The following is a 15,805-nucleotide window of genomic DNA, read 5'->3' as shown; positions in this document are numbered from 1 at the left end:
CAATTACTTTTTAGTTAAGTGCATCGACACAGGATTTAAACAAACTGGATTAATGAGATTTTCAACCACAAAAGGTTATCAGAGAACATACTTCAACAGCTGCAGTTTCAGATATGAAACCACTCTACTTTTCTGGAACAGCTGTATGCATCTGGTCAGCCTACATCAAGTGATTGACAAAATGTTTTCTTCCTTTTCAGTTCAAGCGAGAGGGAAAGAGACTTCCCTTCTCATCTGAATTTCCTGACTTCCAACGAGGGGAAGAAGTTAAAGCAAGCAGGTCAGTAAATACACATTATTAATATCCCCATAAGCAGTAGCTTAACAACAACAACAACTGACAACAAAACCACACACAAAAAATCCCATCTGAAAACAAAGTTTTGTTAGTATATTAGGAATCTCTGGCTGCCTTCAAAGCAAAATATGGTAAAAGATCACCATGAGACAATGCTACTGAAAGTACATAACATTCACAAAGTGACAAGATACCCTGTTAAACATTTTATATCAGCATCTGAGTACTAGGCAGCATTCTGCAACTTCATTTATTTGGGAAATATATGAAATCACACTGTTAACACACTTGTAACTACCTTTGGAAGCCTATTTTCTATTTGTATAGTGAATACTTTTCTGCAGTGTTTACTTTATAGCTGTGCTATGGTTAGTGAACAAAAAATTGGCATGTTATGCTGGACTAAAGCAGTAAGGTGGCTTTATGCACAGTAAGTATTGAGGCTTCTATTTGCTAATCATTATAAAAGCAATGCTTTAAAACTTAGTGTTTGCTAATAGAAGACCTAGAATAGTTTACTACAAATTCATACCACCCTGTAAATAACCCCTTTATTAACAAAATCAAGTGCCAAATCACTAAAGGGCCCAAATACCTGAAAAAAATATTACCAGTTCTTTACCTTTTTCTAGACTTTGCAAGACTAATCATTTTCAGAAAAAACAATGTGCAAAACTTCCCAACTACACATGTTAGGAATAACAAGTGCTACCAAGAGATTCTGCTGAAATCAAATCAAAAAAATGTGAAGCAGCAAAGTCAAGCCTCATACCTTGGGCAGTCACAGTGAAGATATTCCCTGCATGAAGCATTTTCTTTCCCTGTACAAGCTGAGATAACTAAACTCTGCCCTTCGCCTTGGAGATGCTAGGTATAGATATACTGACATTAGAAAAACATGGTTTCATTGCTGTTTTGACAATATCCCCAGACTCATCACTTTGCTAGATAGTCAGATAAATACTTTTTTGTCAGCCATCTTTGGCCACATGTACCATCCTGCTAATTGTGAACACTTTATTCAGAAAGTGTTTCCTGTGAAATCTGCTTCAGATAAATGAGTTAACCTTGCAAAAATCTAGCTTTCCATGACACATAAATTTATCAACCCTGCCTTATGCAGTCCCATATTTACAAAATACTTAGAAATTTTACATCTGTCTTCTACCCTATCAAAAGTGCAATTCTCTCACCCCATGTTATGGGGCAACAACATTCTTCATAAATTCTACAGAATAGCAGCCTATTATAAGCAAATAAGGTGCTTAGCTTATGCTTGGGATCTAACTGGTTAAGTAACACCAGAAAGTACATTTTTTATGGGCAGAGACTGCTCCTCCTATCTACTGTCGCAGGGGTGCCACAGCTAAGTTTGCCAGCTCAATGAGCGCCAGCGCGCCATGCATGCGTTCACGCTGCTCCTGGAGGCGACGGTGGCGGGCAGCTGAATGAGCACTGTTTTTCTCTTCATCGTCCTCTTCATCAGACTGAAGATACTCCATTGGGTCCTGCTGTTCCTGATCTGTTTTCTGGATTGCTTTGGTCTTCAAAGCAGGAGCACGCTGCTCTCTAGTCTCCCAGTATCTATAACATCAAACATGAGGAATACTTGTAAAATACACACAACAATTGACTCGCACACCACCAATTCAAAATGGGCAAAAACCTCCCAAGTACTAGCTTGCATTGAACTGGGCATTGCACTTGGCTTTACCTTTCAGCCCTTATATGGTAGTATTTAAGCTGTCAGAAAGCTTCTTTACTCAGTATTTTCAATGTGAAGTGCCCAAGTGAACATCTGTGACAGATTTCTTGTCTCCATGGTATTCTCAGCAGGCATTTCTTCCTAGACATACAGTACCCCTCATACAAATGCAAATTCAGCAAAACTGTAGCACTAGCTAATAAAGTATTAGCAGGTGTTGATCAAGCAAAAAAAAAGGTATTTAAGCAAACACAAAACAAAACTGTAAGAAAAAAGTCTCAAGAACTTGGTCTTGACCAGGAGTTCATAATTCTTTAAGCAGAGGCAAGGCTGTGCTGATGTGTACTAGAAGAACATCTAGTTTTGCTTTCTTGGGGTTTAACTATCCCAAAGAATGAATGCTGTGTTAGACCACTCTTTTAAGTATTTTGAGAAAGATGAGGAAACTTACTTCGCTAGCCACTCGGCCACAGCTTTATTGTCAGCTGTCTCCTTCTTACTCAGCCTGTCTGTGAGTTCTTCCCTCTTCAGTCGGGCATAGGGATGTTTGGGACAATGACGGTTTGCATGTGTGAATCTGCTTAAGCAGCCTTAAAAAAACACAGAGTGACAATGAAGAACGTGTTACAGAAAGCAGCCAACCAAAGAAAGAGTAGCATCTGTGGGATGGAAATGCCACTGAATCCACCCTTCCTCATTCACAAAAACCCCTAGGTTTTGTTGAAAACCAAAGGCTCTAGGTTCGTAACATGGCCCGGTCATTATTTTATACATTAGTATCCACTGACAGAGAATGTATGCAATCCGTAGATACATACTTGCAGAATTAGGCAGATTCTGCAGGGCTCTTCCCTTCCCTAAAAGTTCCACCAAATTTAAACTCCAAAGCTTTTGCCATGTTAACACGCATACATTCCCAATATTAGTCTGACCCCAGAAAGCTGCAAATCGTTCTCTGATGACTTACCATTCTCTGAGCAGACAAAAGGCTTCTCTCCTGTGTGGAGACGCTGGTGAGTTTTGAGCTGCCCACTCTGTACAAAGGCTTTCCCACAATCTGGGTAATCACATAAATAAGGCCTTTCACCTAAAAGTAGTAACAGAAGAGATTTATGAAAGATGACTAGAAGTGTCATAGTACCCAGCAGTGGTCCCTGGCTTCAGAAACTTGCATCTACTTAAAAAATCCTAGAAGTGCATGCTCTATGCTACTGAACAATACACTTATTTCTGAAGAGAAAAAAAAATTGTACTTTTCCTTGTCATATTTCCTGATTTAAGACTGCTAGATAGCACTACATAAGTTTTGTGAAACTGTGCAGATATAAAGCAAGAAATATGGACAAGTAATTGGATTCAGTAATACAAGGATTGTATTGGATTAAGGTTGTAACCAGAAACATTTTATCCTTACCATAGCCTGAACAAGGGTAAAATAACCTGAGGTCAACATCACTACAAGGTTATAGAATTATCTCATTAGGAGAAATAGCTCATGTTTAAGAAAAGTTATAATGATGAAGGCTGCATGAGAAACTTATTCCAGATTTAAGTTTTCTTAAATCAGTGATCAAGGAAGAGTTCTCCATGCAAACTGCAACCAGGAGAACAAAGGTAGCAGGTGTCTCCTTCCTCAAGTGGACCTGACTGCACACACTACACAAAGATATGCCATGCCACCGCCCTCAGGAAGGCAACAAAATGAGGGTGAGTATGGCTCACTAATTCAGAGGAATGACAGGGTAAGCTCTACTCAGTTAAGAAGTTCTTACAAGTTCAACACATTGCAGGATCGAGTGAAATAGTTTATTTTGACCAAAAAATGAGGAATGATGCTGTTTAATATCATTATTTAGATTAGTCATAGTGACCTGAGTCAGAAGGAGATGGTGACAGCCAGGACTTTTGTGGGATTTTGTTTGGTTGGTTTGAGGAGAGTGCTGGTGGTTGTGTCTGTATTGTGAGCTACATTTTTTCATGTTCTATGGCAAACAGTGTTCTGTTGAAGAAATAAAATGTATTTGCTTGGTTTAAAAAAAAAACCCAAACATCATCTTCAGTTTAAGCTCAGTTGAGTATTGAGTGAGTTCATCATACATTTAAACTTAAATGCAAATCACCTTCTAAATACTGTTCAGTAAATTAGCCTGATCTCCTCCACCCCAGAAAATTAATTTTAGGTGGTGGGAAAAAACGACTGGGTGGTGATTTTAAGCATGTAGACTCTTCTCTCAATATTTAAGCCCACTTCCTGGGACAATCCTGAAGTTGCCACTTTTTAAGTTACTCTAACCTCTTACAGCAAAACTTCAATTGTGATGTGAAAAATACATCAGCAAGGAGGAAACAAATCACAAAGAGGCAATCAGGATAGAAAGTGCTACGAGGCTCAAGTACAGAGTACCAAGCCCAAGACTACAGTCTTTCTTAAAAAGTGAGTCTGTGACAGATAAAATGTTTACACAATTTGGCTATACTATTATAGCCCAAATTGCTGCTACACTTCCCCACTACAAATATGGTTACAAAGACTTTGATTGACTAACAAGCACTGGGAGCAAAATATGTTAATTTAGCAGTTACAATAAAATCATAACGGGTTAAGTTCTTTGGGGTTCCTTTATGTTTGTTTGGGGGGGATTTAATTCCTTCATTTGTGCTTCCTAAGTGGCTCTCCCCAGCTATTCACACTTTCCTTTTACTCACCGGTGTGAGTTCGTTTATGGGCTTGCAGTGACTTCTCTCGTGGAAAGACCCTGTTGCAAATATTGCAGCGTATCCTGCTGGAAGAGTGCTCTCCTTCACTGATCAGGTCTCGGACGGTGTCTGCTCTTGGACGGCCGCGTCTTATTCCATCCTGGGTGTAAATAACGAGGCAACTAAACTCAGGCACTTCCTCCCCCCTGCAGTTTGGCCAACTGGTACAGCATGCCCTGGAGCGAAGGCATGACCAAGGATGGTGTTGTGACAGCACAGAGCCACACCAGACTGTGCCCAGCCCATTCCTAAGGGCCCGGTGCAGGAGGGGAGATGACAGGCACCACCATGAGCTCAGGAGCACGGGGGAAACCGACAATAGGACCACAGAATGGGTCAGGCTGAAAGGGACCACAGCGGGTCATCTGCTCCAACCTCCCTGCTCAAACAGTCATTCTAGAGCACATGGCACAGGATTGTGTCTAGGCAGTTCTTGAGTATCTCCAGGGACAGAGACTCCAAAACCTCTCTGGGCAACCTGTGCTATGCTTGGCCACCAACACATAAAAAAATTCCTCCTCATATTGAGGTGGAACTTCCTGTGTATCACTTTTTGCCTACTGCCTTTTTTTCCTCCAGCTTGTTACAAGCAAATCCTAGCTCCATCCTCTTGGCACCGTGGTAAGATACTCATATCCGTTATTAAAATCATCTCAGTCATCTCTTCTTGAGGCTGAACAGGTACAGCTCCCCCAGCCTTTCCTCACAGAATAAATGCTCCGGTCCCTAAATAATCTTTGTTGTCCTACACTGGACTCACTCCTGGAGCGCCATGCCTCTCTTGTACCGAGGAGCCCAGAACGGGACAAACCGCTCCAGACACGAGGAGAGAAGACAAGAGTTTTTTTCGGCGGCGAGGTTGGTTTTTTTATGGTCATTTTTTTACTTTTTAAAGGAGGGAGGACGGGCAGCCGCTCCATCCCCCGCTCTTCCCCGCGGCGCGCGCGCCGTTGCCGGAAGTGACTTCACTTTAAATGCCCGGGCGGAAGCGCAGGAGGGGCGCGCGCCGCGGAGTCACCCCGCAGGCGCGCGGCCCGCCCGCCCCCGCCCGCCGCGCACTCACCTTCAGGTGCCGGTGCCGCCCGCTGCTCCCCGGGCTCCCCGCCTTCTCCTCGTCTCCGCCAGGGACTCTGCCCGCTCCCCCGCGGGGCGGCGGCAGGGCTGACGGGCCGGCGGTGCTGTCGCTGCCGCCGGGGCTGAGGGTCACGTTGTGCGCGTTCTCGCCCCAGCGCCAGGGGTAGACCATGAAGTCGCTGAAGCCGGGGCTGGTGGGGACGGGCGGGACGGGCATCGGCTCCTCGGCCCCACTCCCCGCCGAGGAGGGCTTGATCGGGGTGGTTTTGATAACGGAGACCAGGACGCGCTTCGGGGAGTCCTGGCAAAAAATCACCGGGGGGGGGCCCGGCGGGAGCCGCTCCGCCATCGCCGAACCCTCGCGGGCAGCGGCGAAGGGAGGGAAAGAAAGCGAAAGGAGGGCGCTCCGCGGCGGCAGGGCCCCGCAGTCCGCACCCGTGTCCCGGAATGGGCCGTGCAGCTGCACGGAGGTCCCGCGGCCGTCGGCACCTGTCGCCGCTCAGGCTCGCCTCAGCCGCTCATCACTGAGGACGGCGGCTCCCTGTGGTCTCGGCGGCTTGCCCTCCGCACCCCTCCGCCTCCGCGGCCACCCCCGAGCGGGTCCGCCAAGTCAGCGGCGGCCCCCGGCCATGGCAGCGCCCGGAGCGAAGCAGTCACAGCGTCCCCGCACCTTTCTGAAGCGAAGCCGGCCCCGCTGGCAGCCCCGGTCCCGGCGATGCCCGAGGAGGAGCCGCCGCCGCCGCCGCGATACCTCCGCGCTCGCAGCCCGGGCCGAGCCCCAGGTTTTCCCGCGTTACGTTTCGCGCCCGAGCGCAGCCAATCACCCGGCCTAGCGCGGGTGTCACGGGGAGTCTGTTCCCGCCGGCCAACCGCTGGGCGGGAAAGTCGGCGGCCGCACCCCTGGGGGCGGGGCCTGAGGGCGAGGCCGTGCGGCTGCTGCCATTCTATTGGGCAGAAGCCGGGCCCACGGCCCCGCCGGAGGCGCTGATTGGCCTGCCGAGGCGGGGGCGGGGGGAGGCAGGGGCGGTGCGCCCGGGCAGGTTTGGCGCGCTGCGGCTGTGGGCGGGCTGCGCGGGCCAATCCCGTGGCGCCGCAGCGGAGTTGGCGCGCCCGGCGGCTTAAAGGGGTCGCCTGGCGTTGGGACAGCGGGTCGTGGCTTCCCTTCCCTGGGGAAGGGGGAAACTCTTTCCTTTTGCCTGCTGGAGCTCTGCCCTCAGCGGCGGACAGAGCTGGGAGCGATCTTACAGGCTGGGAGGGTACCGCAGTGAGCTGCCCCCGCGGGGATCGCAGGGCGGGTGGGGTCGGGCCGGTGCGGCCGTTATGGCGCTGGCGGGGCCGCCGGGGGAGACGCCCCGTCTAGCAACGGTGCCTGTGGCAATAGGGCACTCGTAGCTGTACAGCTACGTGCACCGGTCCCGGGGCTGTGAGAAGTGTGCAGAAGACGTTGTCATGACACTCGACTCGGGAATTTTAGGAGGTTCTTAAGGCAGGTGTTATTTTAAGAGGATGGTGCCAGACTTTATTCAGTGGTTCCCAGCGACAGGACGAGGGCCAGTGGCTCTAAACTGAGACATAAGAAGCTTCACTTCAACATAAGTGTCAGCTTCTTTACGGTGAGTGTGGTAGAGAACTAAAACATAAGAAGTTTCCCTTCAGCACGAGGCTGCTCCAGTCTGAGAACATAGCTTACATTTATTACATTAGTAGCTAAATTTTGAGGCCAGTATCAGGAGCATAGAGATGCCACGAAGCTCCAAAAATTGTGAGGTTTTTTCCCCCAGATCTATTTTGTTCGCAGTTTGTATGCTGCTGACTGCTGCCTTGTAAGAGTGTTGGCAAACTTCATGACTGACAGGAACAGGAAAGTGCAGGGAAGAGCAGGTTTGCAGTGTATGACTACTAAGTAACTCCCTTTTGGATAATGGGAAAAGCCTACCAATTCTTCCAACACAGAGGCTGTAATACGGGGCTTCAGCATTCCTTATCCATCCTGAGATCAGCAGCCCTTTCATTCTGAATTATAGTTGAGTTTGCTTCAACTGCTCTTTTAAACTAACTGAAAATCCTCAAATGTTTGCTTAGGCAAATTCTTGTCCATTGCTATGCTATCCCAGCTTCTCAAAGTCAGTGTAACATGTCAAAGTCCTACCATTACTATGCCAGGTTAGGCCTTCCTTACCAGGCCAGAAAGAAAATGCTGCAGCTTGTAACATTTGTTTCCAAAATGAGCAAATAGGTTTCCACATGCTTGGATCTGACCCCCTTAAAACCTTTGGCCCTGAAAATAGCCCATGGTAAATACTTCTGGTAATGTAATGATGTTGTAGAGGAATAGTAATACAAAAAATATGTTAAAATCTACTTTAAAATTAAAAAAAAAAGGAAAATAATATTCATGTTAAAATAATTGCACCCCAAAACCAAGCTGCAAATATTCTTCATAACTTTCCAAAACTACATGCCTAATGCTTCAGGTAGTACATGTAGCTGCTAAAGAACTCCAGTGATGGATGGAATTAACATAGTGACCTGGTGTACAGCACTGTAGATTCTGGGAATGGTGCAGTGCATTGTGAGCAACAGAGTATCTCCATATTTAACCTATGCTGCCCCAATGTACACGTTATGTTTTGTGATGGATTTCAAGGGCCTGACAGCAGATTAACTTTTATATGTGGGTCTTGTAAATTTTTCTAATGCCAACTAATAGAATTTTGTTAATAGAGGCAACGCAAGAGAAGGGAGAAGTTAGTTGATGCCACATCTGATATTTTAACTGTTCTGAACAATGGTGTTTTATGTTGTAATAGCCATAACCAAAGAGAACTGAACTTTTTCTCCAGATCCTGCCACTGGAAGAGAAAATGGGCATATAGAATGTACCTGGCCTAGAGGGCTTAAAACACACTGCTTTTCAGTACACAGTCATAGGTATTATGATGTGTTATTAAAATAGTTCATGTTACATGTAAAACCTGTTCTAAAGTAATCATCTGAACTGAAGTGTCTTAGCAATATTAAATATTTCCTTTTCATAGTATTTTGATGCTATGCTACTAGCTTAATATGTGTTTTGGTTTGACTGTGGCTAGATTCCAAAGTCTCTATAACTTCTCTCTGCAGCTGGACAGAGGAAAGAAATTTTAACAAAAGGTTAATGGGCTTAGATAAGGACTGGGAGACATCACTCACCAAATACCATCATGAGCAAAACAGGCTCAACTTAGAGATATGAAGTGAATTTATTACTGACAAAATCAGAGGAGGATAATGAGAAGTAAAATAACCCTTAAAAACAGCTTCCTGCCACCCCTCCTTCCTTCCAGCTCTGCTCCTACCACAGCAGCACAGGGAGACAGGGAATGGGGTTATGGCCCGTTCATCACCCAAGGCTTTTCCCACTGCTCAGGAAGAGGAGTCACTCCCCTGCTGCACCATGGGGTCCATCCCATAGGAGACAGTTCTCCATGAACTTCTCCAACATGGATCCATCTCATGAGCAGCAGCTCTCAGTGACCTGCTGCAATGAGAGTCCCTCCCATGGACACACAGTCCTCCCAAAACTGCTGCAGTGTGTGTCACTCTTTTACAGGGTACAAGTCCTTCAAGGACAAGCTGCTCCAGCATGGGGCCTCCCTTGGATTCACAGACTCCTTTGCGCATCCACCTGCTCCGTTGTATTGCACTAAATAGTGTATTTAGTTGTTGTTTTGGACTGGGTGATGGGAAATACTTACTGAATATGTTAGGTCATGTGGATGGGTTTTTCCCCTCCCCCATCACATGGTCTGTCCCTCACACACCCCCCCTGTTATACACACCTGGTGGTCTGTCCCATGGGTACCCCTCCCCTCGCCCCTCCCCACTGGTATCCCATTGGCCGCGGTCCTCTTTCCCTACCCCCATTCCCTCGGGTATAAAATTCCACTGCAGGAGTTCTTTCTTATGGACTCTTTTCTACTTGGCTGGTTGCTGCGACCAGCAGTGTCCTGTCCCAAGCCAATAAACAGGATACTCGTCCCCACGTGGAGAAGAGCGCTTCTCATATTTTATTTCTGTCTATGCAAGTCCGTGTGGGCCAGAGTCTGAGCTAGCTGGGTCGGACTAATAGAATAGCCCAGAGAGCCACGGATTATTGCCCTGCTCCAGTGTGAGTCTCCTCCACCAGCTGCAGGTGGATCTCTGCATCCCCATGGACCTCCATGGGCTGCAGGGCACAGCTGCCTCGCCATGGTTTGCACCAGGGGCTGCAGCAGAACCTCAGCTCTGGTGCCTGGAGCACCTCCCCCTCCGCCTCCTCCTCCTCCTTCTCCACTGACCCTGGTGTCTGCAGAGTTGTTCCTCTCATGTGTTCTCACCCTACTCTTCTCTGGTCGCAATTACATCTGCATAATAACTTTTTTCCCTTTCATCTTAAATCTGTTATCACAGCTGTGTTATCACCATTTCTGACTGGCCCAGCCTAGGCCAGTGACACATCTGCATTGGAGCCACCAGGGATTGGCTCTGCTGGACATGGAGGAAACTTCCAGCAGCTTCTCACAGAAACCAGTCCTGTAGCTCTCCCCCCTCCAAAGCTTGCCCTTGCAAACTCAATTCAATGCATTAAAGCATTAATATTTCAGTGTAGAAACAAGAAAAAGTTCTCTATGTGAGTTAAAGGACGAAAATAATGAAACATGATACAGTCAGATCAAATCCTGCTTATTACAACAAAGCACACCTTTTATCACACATGACATAAGACTGGAATTGTAAAAGGATACGGAGCAAGGATTCAAGAGAAAGCCGGAAAATCTAGCTTGTTAGACTCAAGATGGAAATGACAATTATGGAGTTTGAAGATAGTGAACTTTCAGAGATAAAAACAACTAACTCTGAAACAGAACAAAACATGACAAATAAAGATGAAAAGATGTATTCTACCTCTTTAAAGCATGTACTTTATATTATGGCCTTTAGGCAGATAATAGCAAACGATCACACTGCATGTAACTTTATTGTTATTATGTTATAATATGGATTTATGTAAAACCTTAGCAATGGTAATAATATCTTTTATCCAAGTCTTTGTTATTATATTTTTAAAGTTTCCAGATTTCCTGTCTGAGCATTCAGATTCCACTCTGGGAATCACATTCCCAACCTGTGAGACTTTCACTGCTGGGACTGAGACCCCTTTGCAGTGGGTGGCTCCAGTCACCTTACAGGTGCCCCATTTGAATCCCTACACTCACCATACTCACACTGCCAGACAAGCTTCCTTTGCCATCTTGACCCCACGTTTCCCATAGCAGTGTCCCAGATGCTGGGTTCCTGGAAGTATTTTGATCCTGATGTGGCAACTCAGTAGCAGCATGTGCTGTTTCTAAGGAATTCCTGGGCTTTTACACCCTTACAACCTATGTGCCCACCCTTCATGCCCCTTGCACTTGCCTCTTGGTCCAATGGTGATATTTTGGCTGAGGTCCTCTCCTTGTTCACTGGGTCCTGCAGAGTCTCTACGTAACTGGCCACCCCCACCCCCACCAGCTAGCACCAAGGTCCCTGTGCCCTTTGTTAGCAGAAGGTCAGTGCCTGTTCCTGGCCCATTTGATGGGGCTCCAACCATTTGCTGCCAGCCAGGGCACAACGTCCAGCTTGTGCACAAAGCTCTCAGCATTAGGGTACTCCTCTATAAGCATGTCCGTCTTCGGTGATGGAGCTCTCTTTTTGGCTTAAGACTTCATGTAGTCAATTTTGCTTAGTAGAATTGTGTTGCTGGAAAATGTATGAGATAGCTAGATTCTCTAAGTGACACAGTGTTACCCTCTCTACCTGTTTCCCTCTCTACCCTGCCCCAGAATGGCACCTTGAGCCATGTGATGTGTTCAGGATGTGTCTCCCTCAGGCAGGAGAGATGTGGGCATAGAAAATGAAATGTCCAGGGATGAGAAAGTGTCTGTACAAAAGGTCAAGGACAGGATGACCCTTGCTGCTGATTAGATACTTAGCTGCAAACATCAGAGAAACACCAGTCAGCATTCTCAATTCTGTCTTTTGTAATTAGGCACTTTTGCATCTTAAAAAAAAAAAAAAGAAGAAAAAAAAAGTGAGGGCTGTTTTGGTAAAGATGCCATATTCTATATCTACACCTGCTAGGTAACCTTGCATAGGGTGCTGTTCTGTGCATGTGAAAAATCCACTTGTGGAGGGAATGTGGACGGGACAGCCACTTAGGCAGGCAGCCCTCATCTTCACTTAACAAGAGTTACCTGTTGTCAGAAAGATTAGGCACCTGTGCCTTGTATTACAACTAGGAGATTCAGGCTTTGCATGCAAATACGTAATCATGCCAAAGCCATCGCTATTACTTTTTGGTATAAAATTCCAGACAGAGCATTTGGTTAAAATGTAAAATTCAAGTTTTCCTTGTCTGTCTCCATTGTTTGTGTAAGTATATAACTCGACAATCACACACTGATTGCACATAGTGAAAAGCTGTGAAAGGAATGAGAGGAAGGTGTTTTTACCAACAAACTGTGGGCCTGCTGGTAGATAGAGCCAGATACTGATAGGAGAAAGAAGCAATGGTAGGAACCATAAATTCCAGAGGAATTCCACTAATTGACACAGACTGTTACTCACTCAAGGCTGCACTAAATTCCTGGAGTTAGAAAGAAATAACAAGAGACACAAAGAAAAGGGAAGGGGGGGAGGATGCACATTGGAAGAGGGTCTGTATTAGGCGATTTGGGAAGTCTGTACCTCTCAAGTACCTAAAACAATGGGAAAAGAGAGAAGGAAATGGGGCTTAGAAATTAGGATAAAAAGGAGGATGCATCCCCCAGCAATTTGAGAGATCCTGTGGGAAATTGTCCCATGACCTCTCCTTTTATTCATGAATAAAGCTATGGGACTCCACTCCACTCCACTCTTTTTATGGGACTCCATTCTGTTTCTTTTTTGGACATAAAAACCTCTGGTATTTTGGATTAATTTTCCTGACAGCTGCAAGCAAAAAAGAGATTCCAAATTAATTTCATTTGTCATGCAAGACTTTTAATCAGTTTGGAGGTTGGAATCTCTTACAGAAATTTTGTTTTGATTGACAGCGCAGAGCATCAGAAAACTAAGGATTTTTCTAAATCTTTGCATTAATTTTAGGAAACAGAATTGTACAGATAAAGATAAGATATATTTATAGCCAACACTGGTTTTGGCTGTCATTGTGGAATCTCTCTGAGCAATTAGATTTTTTTTTTCTTTTGAGGCTTCACGAAAAAAAAAGCAAATCCCATGGAACACCAAATCTCTAATCTTACTGCTGAAATATATCTGAATTCCTCATATTCATCCCTCTCCAAAGATACTGTGACCTTCAAAGTACCTATTAAAGCTGTAAGGACATTACAGTCAGTGATGGCACTGACCAATGATAGTCGTCTGTCATCTTTCATACACAGCATAACCTAGATTCAAACTTATAGAATATTTAAATAAAAATATTTCTAAAATTTCTAAAAGAATTTTTGGATACAATGTGTGCTGAGTAAATCTAGTGTAGATGCTGCAATTGATACCAAAAGGCTCCAAAAAGATCTGCAAATATTTGGCGAGATTTTTGATATGCTGTAGTAATGTGATGTTGTTAATGTCTTTCTCCAGATTAGTACAGGACAATGTACCTTTCCAGTTTCTTCTTTGCACTGAAAACACACGAGGTTTCATCTTTCTACAAAATAAACCAACAATTCAGAGGAAAGGACAGTTGATCTAAGTGAACATTTCTTATAAAGTATTTTTTTCATATATAAAATGTATATATTATATCATATATATTTTTTTCATATTATAATATATATATTATATCATAAATTGAAAATTTCATCAGGAATTTTTGTTAATTATGGCTAGCTACGTTTTACAACATAAGAACTGTGCAGAAATAATGATATTTTTCTTTTGTTGACTTATATTTTTCTGCTTTTAATTTGAAGTATAGATCCTGAGAGATTTGACTCAACAACCAGGATTTTGTAAAGCTGTTTTGCAAGCAGATAATTGCCTGAAGTTTCTGTCATTAATTCCATGCAAAACAGTTCGTGTTCTCTTAAATGAAATTGAAACTTGAAAGGGCACTAAGTCCAATTAAATTAGTTTTTTAATTCTGCATGCCCTAAGCATGCAAAAGTGGGTCTAGATGACAGCCAGGAGAGATGCAATGACTATGTTCAAGGCTTGGAATAATCTGTAGAGGATAAACCTCATTTTGCTTTACAGTGGTGTCTACAGACTTATCAGAATCCCAAAATTAAGATAGAAAAGGGCTGTCTTTAATCCTGCCTTTTGAAACACAGCATGATTTCTGATACTGTTTCAAGTTACTGAAATAAGGATAAAATTAATTTCAAAAGCAGGTGGTATATGCAGTTAAATTATCATGACAGAGGAAGCGTTAGTTTCATGGAGTAAAGACAGCCTCACCACAGAAATCAAGACTGCAATCACCATTCTTTGGGCAATTGTGGCTGAAGGGCTAAGATTTTGTTGTTACTGTGGCTGATGAAAGAGGCACTGATATTTTGCCCGCCCAGGTGCCTGTCCCCTGCGGAAAAAAGCCTTGATGAGTTTCCTGGCATGTCACTGTTGGTCATATTTGTTGAGACAGCAAAAGTACTCGCAGCTGGGTCCAGCTAAGGCCTCTACAGGCGTGCTGCACCAAAATCTGTCACCGTGGCGGCTCGGTGGCGGCCGGGGAGCCCCGTCCTGGCTTTGGCTGCCCGGAGCAGCTCTCCGAGCCGCGCTGCGAGCGGGTGGCGGTGCCGCGGCGGAGCTCGCTGCCCCGCTCGGGCACCCCGCGCCAACACCACGCTACCTTATCCAAGAGTGCCGGCAGCAGAGCTACCCTGCGGAACGCCCAGTGTAAGGGGGCGCCTCTTTCCTTGGCGTTGCGGAAAATGCGTGTTTTATGATTGGCTTTTCGCAAATATCGAAATGGATATTATATGTGTTGTGTTAGAAAGTTACGCTGTATTAATTCTCTTAAGTAGTGTGCTAAATATAGCTTTAGGTTATAACAAAATGTTGAAATAGAAACTATGCTAAGTAAGATACTTTTTTTAAAGAAAGGACTCTAAGCGAGATAGCAGCCACAGGACACCTAAATCTTTCAGAGAAAAAGAATTTATTGCCCTCTTATGAGAAGAAACTAACTTCTTCCCGCCTTGCTCAGGCTTGAAGGCACCGTCAAGATTCAGAGGAAGAAGTTGACGATGACCAGAGAGAATCCTGTGTTTGAATGGAATTTATGCATTATGTATGAGGTGTATGACTATGCAACAGGCTATTGTTTTTAAATGTTGATCCTCTGTTAACGGGTGTCCTTTTCCGGGTTTATGCTGCCCAGAAAAAGGTACCCGGACGTCCGTAGCTCCTTGTTTCTATTGTCTCATATTGTCCTAATTCAAATTGTCCAAATTATTATTACTCTAATTGTATTACTACTTTCATAACCATTTTAATAGTAATAAACTTCTAAAATTTAAAAAAAATAAGTTATTGGCGTTTTTCACAATGTCACTTGTTGGAAGATGTAGGTTGTACCCAAAGACCCGCGGCGACACCGTTGTGTGACAGCGCCACCTTCGAAGCGCTGTCGCCAAACACCGTCCCCAGACGGGGCGGGGCTGTAGCGCTGCCGGGCTGGCGGGGCCCACACCTGATGAATAATAGAGCAGCGCACCGCATTGGTTAGCGGGCGTGATTGACAGTTCCGGTCCTGCACAGTAATTGGCCGCAGCTGGGCACCGGGGGCGGGGCGGAGCCTGGCGCCGGGATTGGCTGCTCTGTTACTCACCAGTCGCGCGTGCAGGCGGTGGGCGGGCTCGGCCGCGCTGAAAGGCGGCGGGGATGGCGGTGGGGGGTGTGCTGTGGGGCTCCATTGGCTGCTGTGGCCGGGGCGGGGCTGCGGAAGGTGCGGCGGACCGCGG

The 15,805-nt window shown here is 45.4% G+C and overlaps 1 protein-coding gene across 1 annotated transcript; it reads right to left on the bottom strand.

Moving 5' to 3' along the window:
• Positions 1-842: 842 nt before the first annotated feature.
• ZNF367 (zinc finger protein 367) lies at positions 843-6,183 on the bottom strand. Its single transcript, XM_066569417.1, has 5 exons — positions 5,824-6,183; positions 4,710-4,860; positions 2,971-3,090; positions 2,455-2,593; positions 843-1,882 (listed from the first exon to the last, which is right to left on the bottom strand). Exons 1-5 carry the CDS (start codon positions 6,181-6,183, stop codon positions 1,642-1,644), a joined length of 1,011 nt encoding a protein of 336 aa, XP_066425514.1. The 3' UTR covers positions 843-1,641.
• Between the last annotated feature and the right edge of the window lie 9,622 nt (positions 6,184-15,805).

The sequence above is a fragment of the Molothrus aeneus genome, chromosome Z (assembly GCF_037042795.1).
Source record: "Molothrus aeneus isolate 106 chromosome Z, BPBGC_Maene_1.0, whole genome shotgun sequence".
Classification (NCBI taxonomy): domain Eukaryota; kingdom Metazoa; phylum Chordata; class Aves; order Passeriformes; family Icteridae; genus Molothrus; species Molothrus aeneus.
The sequence above is the reverse complement of the archived record's forward strand: the minus strand, read 5'-3'. Positions and strand labels throughout refer to the sequence as shown.